This window comes from Neltuma alba, unplaced genomic scaffold (assembly GCF_004799145.2).
Source record: "Neltuma alba isolate B1F8T4 unplaced genomic scaffold, ASM479914v2 tig00013092_pilon, whole genome shotgun sequence".
In the NCBI taxonomy this organism is placed as follows: Eukaryota; Viridiplantae; Streptophyta; class Magnoliopsida; order Fabales; family Fabaceae; genus Neltuma; species Neltuma alba.
The window spans coordinates 21,385-27,086 of record NW_021637420.1 but is presented as its reverse complement, the minus strand read 5'-3'; the positions used below and the strand labels follow the sequence as shown (position 1 = coordinate 27,086).

Here is a 5,702-nt window from a genome sequence, read left to right as displayed (position 1 = left end):
GAGGAGCTTACACGTGTAATGTACACTGGATCAGTAATATACTAAATGAATAACAATTAGTTGGGCTTTATATATCTGGGCTTATATATTGGACCCAAAGCATTCTTAACACTTCTGACTGTATATGTACTTCTAATATGTATATATGAATGTATTTTATTTTTTTTCTTTTTTTAAAATCACTCTAATTCTATTTTTTGATAAGTATATCATTTTAATTAATTCTTCAGTGCTGAAGATAAGGTTTTTCGTTCCCCGCTTTCATATTTGTCTCAAGAAGAATTTGCCACGCTTAGACTAGGGGCTTTTTTGGATTCATTGGTTAGTATTTATTTATTATATTTTTATCTTCTATTTTAATATTAATGACAAAGGTTTTAGTTATATTAATAATATTCAGTTTCATGCATTCTTAGGTAATAGATGCTTTTGTAGAGATGTTAACCCATATTGAGCGAAAGAAGAAAATTACACCTTCGAATTGGTATCTTCCTGTGACATTTTCGGTGATTTCCTATTCCCTTCTTTGTTACATGATGCATGTCAATAGTTGTTTAATCTAAAACTAGTTCATTGACAATAACTCTTAACGGTTCCTCCGTAATGTAATCATAGGAGGCAGCACTCAAAGGCAGCATAAGTCACTTCTTGGCCTTTGTCCATCGTCAAAAAATAAGAGAAAATTATATGTCCGACCTGGAATCCTGTGAGAAGGTATGTCAGTCTTTTCAACTCTTTATAGAAAAGTTTCTCTATCAACATGATTACTATTTTTCCTACTGTGTGTCAATTTGATTTTTGTCATCACAAATAATAGGTGTTTATTCCTGTTCACACTGAAACAAAGCCACATTGTGGACATTTTTATTTATACATTATCCATGTAAAGAATGAAGAGATTGAAATATGGGATTCTCTGCTCGATACATGTGTGGCTGAAACAGATCGCGATGAGAATACAAGAAAATTGGTGAGTGTTAGATAATTGCAATATTCACAACATTAATTGATCAATTATTCTTTTGATTTTATAGAATTTATGTTTTATATATCTAGTTGCTTGCCATGGAAAAACTCTTCGTAAATGTAGCATTTACGGGATTTCGTTCGAAGATGAAAACTGACATCCTCAAACAGCCCAATGGGTGAGTTGATAATTATTATGTAAAATTAGATAGACTTTACTATAAGAAGTTTGTATCATGACCTTATGATATATTTTTTTTTTTAATTTGTAGATTTGATTGCGGTATCTTTGTTATGAAGTTCACGGAACAATCATATAATTACGTGAAGATAAATCCTTCATTTCAGGTATGACCGGCCTCTTACAGACATAGAGTCATAGATTCATAGCTAAGCACTCACACATGCCCACACAGTCCTAAACGAGCACGCAAGTACTCTCTTTTACCCTATGAGGTAAATGGAGGGGAAGGTAAGGGCAAGAAAATTTTAATGAGGTTGATTTAAAAAAATTGAAGAAATGAGATTTTAAAATTTTAATAAAGAGAATGTGTAAAATAAAAAGAGTCCTAAAAATTAATTAAAAACTTTTAACCCCATTTTTTTAATTTTTACAATCAGCCTCATTAAAATTTTCTCTCTCCTTTCCTTCCCTCCATTTTCTTCATCCCAAATAGACCCTTTGTCATATAAATGATACGGACAACTATGTAGTTTGGCAGTGAAAAAGAAAGGGATGATTTGGCTTTGAAGTTGCTCAACAGTGACCTGAACCAAGAAAAACGAAATCTATATGGCAAAGCAAGACGCCACTATGCGCAAAAGCAGGATGGCAATAAAAGATTACGAGTTGACAGAGTGATTAGACAAGATCGTTTAGAAGAAGGTATGAATATCAGCATATAGAACTTATATCCACCTCCATTTATTTTTCATTTATGAATTTGTTTTTAAACTTTTAAAAATTTTCATACCTTTTTTTTTTGCCAAAAAAATTGTCATAACATTCTCATCAAATTGTAACCTTCTCTCATATTTTCCTGTTTGCCACTCTCTTCTCCATAACTTTTTGATTACTTAATGAGGGACAGGAAAGGAAAATTTTTTAATGCCGCCTAAATTTTTTGGTGACTTACATTTTGAGTTCTTGAAATCTTCCAAAATGTGATTTCCACATAGGGACGGAGGGAGTATATATACGACTGCTTAAAATTTGAATGCCATATTATGTAATTTATTATTATTATTATTTTTACTTTTCTCACTATCTTTATTTAATTACTATTTTTGTTGCTAGGGTCTTCCAAAGATTATATATTGCCTACAACAGATTTAATTGGGCGCAATTTTCAAAATGATGCTAAACAAATATGGGAGTGGATAATGGGTGACAAGGTGTCCGCAATTGGCATTTGGGAAATGGGGGGTTCAGGAAAAACAGCCTTAGCAACCCATATTCATGACAAGCTTTTAGAAGAAGCCAACGGTGACATTAAAGTTATTTGGCTGACTGTATCACAAAATATCGACATCTACAAGTTGCAAAAAGTCATAGCTAAATCAATTAAGTTGGATATATCTGATGAGCCTCGTAAAAGAATTGCTAGAAAATTATTTCAAACATTCAAAGAGATGAAGAATTGTGTTATTATTTTAGATGATGTTTGGGATCATTTCTCTCTAAAGGACGTCGGATTTCCTATGTCAGATAATCGAATTAAATTGATTTTGACCACCCGCATAGGGGAAGTGTGTCAGGGTATGGGTTGTGAGGAGGTAATAAAAGTGAAGCCTTTAGATGAAGAAGATAGTCGGACATTGTTTGATGAGTTTTTTGGATTATTCCGTGAAGAACTATCTTCAGAAGTGGAAAACATTTCGTGGTTTGTGGAAAACATTGCGCAGAATGTGGTACAAGAATGTGAGGGTTTTCCCCTAGCTATTGTTAGAATCGCAACAAGCATGAAAGGGAAAACGAAAGCTGTAGAATGGAGACATATGTTGGAATGTCTTAAAAATTTGGGCAATGGGCAATATGAAATGGATAAATGGGTATTTCCAGTTTTGAGATCTAGCTATGATTTCTTAACTAACAAATTGCAAAAATTCTTGTTGTATTGGGTCTTGAGGATCGGAACCAATAATCTGTGTTTTGAGGACAATATTCATTATTTCATAAGAAGGTTTGTTTATGAAAGCATTGATGAGACAATGGAGTTGAGTGTGCAGTATGATGAAGGTTACAACATGTTGCTTAAATTAAAGAATCACAGCATGTTGGATTATGATGATTATGGTTACTTGATAATAAACAAGTTTCTTAGAGTCCTAGCTACTGGTATTGCAGAAGACACTGGTAAAATTATGAGAAAAGCTTATAAGAATTTGATAGAAATACCAAGTGATGACCAATGGAAAGAAGATCTACAGCAAGTTTTTCTAACGGGAAACAAGATACAAGCAATTCCATGTGGCACATGTCCTAACTGTACTCAACTTTCGATGTTGCTTTTGAATGGTAACAAAGAACTCAACCACATCACAGATGAGTTTTTCAACAACATGCCCGCTCTTAAAACACTTGATTTGTCTGAGACTGCAATCTGGTGTTTGCCCAAATCGGTATCTAACTTAAAATATCTCATTACATTGTTACTTTCAAGATGTACAGAATTGAGGGACATTCCTTCATTAGGAAAATTGAAACGGTTAATATCACTGGATCTATCTTGGGCTGCCATCACTGAGGCACCTGTGGGTTTGGAATCATTGGTCAGTCTTAGATGGCTGAGTCTACTCGAGATTGATGAGTGGGTAATATCACCATTGCTCATATCCAAATTGATCAATTTAGAGTGTCTTGAGTTGGGTGATGCCCAATGCTTAACGGATGCAACAGTACAAAGCATACAAGGTTTGAAAAAGTTGGAAGTTATATGTGCCTACTTTCATGACATTAGCATCTTCAATACCTTTGTGAAGTTCATGGCCGAAAATCGTGTAATCAGAAGTTATCAATTAACTTTATACTCTGCACTTTATGATTATCTTGGTGGTCTTGATGATCAAATAAAGAGAGAATATTCTATGAAAAAGATAATTCTTAAGGGTATGAATTTCAAAAATAGAGAACCAGTAGTACTCCCAAGAGACATCAAGGAGTTGTTTATAACAGCATGTTTCCTAGGGACTGGTGTTAGATCCCCATGCAATATTTTATCATATGCCCACAACAACAATCCACCCCAAATTGAACTGTGCATTAGCGACTGTGAAGATGTGGAGTGCTTGTGTTGTTGCAGTTGCCCCTTTTGCTCCTCTTCCCAACTCGTTGGACGTCTACACCTCTGGAAAATGGACAACTTAAAAGATTTGGTGTCACCATCTGCTGATTCCTTGCATCAATCTGCCCTATTTTCTCAGCTCACAGATCTCCAAATTTTGTATTGTGAAAGCATGAATACTCTGATGCCGTTTGAATTATTAGCACTCCTCCAAAACCTGCGCACCATTTGGGTTGAAAGGTGTGAGCAGATGAAAGAAATAGTTGGAGATGTTCATCCTGTAATGGAACATACTATCAAACTTCCCATGTTGACATCTCTGACATTACTTGTCATGCCAGAATTAGAGTCCGTATGCACAGGCATCCTCCACTGCCCTTCTCTCCGAAAATTCTCTGCTAATTATTGCAAGAAACTGAATCCCCCTCGGATAGCGATCTCAAATGATGAAAGTGTGCCTCCGATGAAGAAGAACTCATCTGGTACATACTATTGGCAAAAGTGATTAATGAGGTCCATATCCGCCCCACTCTTTGACTTCCTTTTATGTTACGTTTATGATGAATATAGTTACTGTTTGTGTTTATTTCTCCTCGTGCTTCAAATGATCATTCATATGTTTCCTTTTGTCTTCTTTATTTCTCTCCATCTGCCCACGTTGTACTTGATTCTTGTGATCATTACTAACCTTGCACGCTCATATCAGTTTCTGAATGCCTGCCAATAAAAACAATTAATGTTCCAATAATTGGCATTTTGTTTGTTATAAGTTACTACATTGAATATCATAAATAAATCTCAACAAAGGGAAGCCAATTTGTAGGATATATAACCTCATCATCTCTTAATCTTTGTTTTTTTCATTTGAATGTTCGAAGTGTGCACTAGCGCTACTACTCAATCTGGGATATTAATCGTTGTGAATATATCTCATCTCCTAAGTTGCTAATGATATTTTCAATTATTCACTCGGTTGCAAAGTATATATTGCTGCAAAGTTGTTTGTGGCATGCGTCTCAATTATTCTAATTCTTTTTTGTAATGTCATATGCAGGATACAGTTTTTGCTGCGTGGGATGCTAAAAGTGATCAGGCCTAGCATCCTTTAAGCCATCATTCAAGAGCTGCTTTTGATTCTATATTTATGTTGTCTGCTTCTATATTTGTTCAACTACACTATTTTAATCAGTACATTTATGATGAAACTAAGTCTGTAATGCAACTACTTGCTTGTTTTAACTAAACTATTTATTGGAAGAGTGACACGAACACTTATTCAAGGGAATTATTTATATTGAACTCAAGACGAATTACATAGGCAAATTTACATATAAACTCTGAATATGGGACTTGTTTATGAATAAAACCTTGCAAATTTTACTAAAATACTTTCAATTATCTTAAAATTGGTTGTCCTCAGTTTCTACTTGTGGGGCAACATTTTCGAGAGTG

General features: G+C 34.4%; 1 protein-coding gene across 1 annotated transcript; it reads left to right on the top strand.

Annotated features, from left to right (window-relative positions):
• Window positions 1-687: 687 nt before the first annotated feature.
• LOC114734409 (probable disease resistance protein At4g27220) lies at window positions 688-4,755 on the top strand. Its single transcript, XM_028922047.1, has 6 exons — window positions 688-714; window positions 818-970; window positions 1,057-1,145; window positions 1,239-1,314; window positions 1,681-1,852; window positions 2,264-4,755. The coding sequence occupies exons 1-6, from the start codon at window positions 688-690 to the stop codon at window positions 4,753-4,755; spliced, it is 3,009 nt and encodes a 1,002-aa protein (XP_028777880.1).
• The last annotated feature ends 947 nt before the right edge of the window (window positions 4,756-5,702 follow it).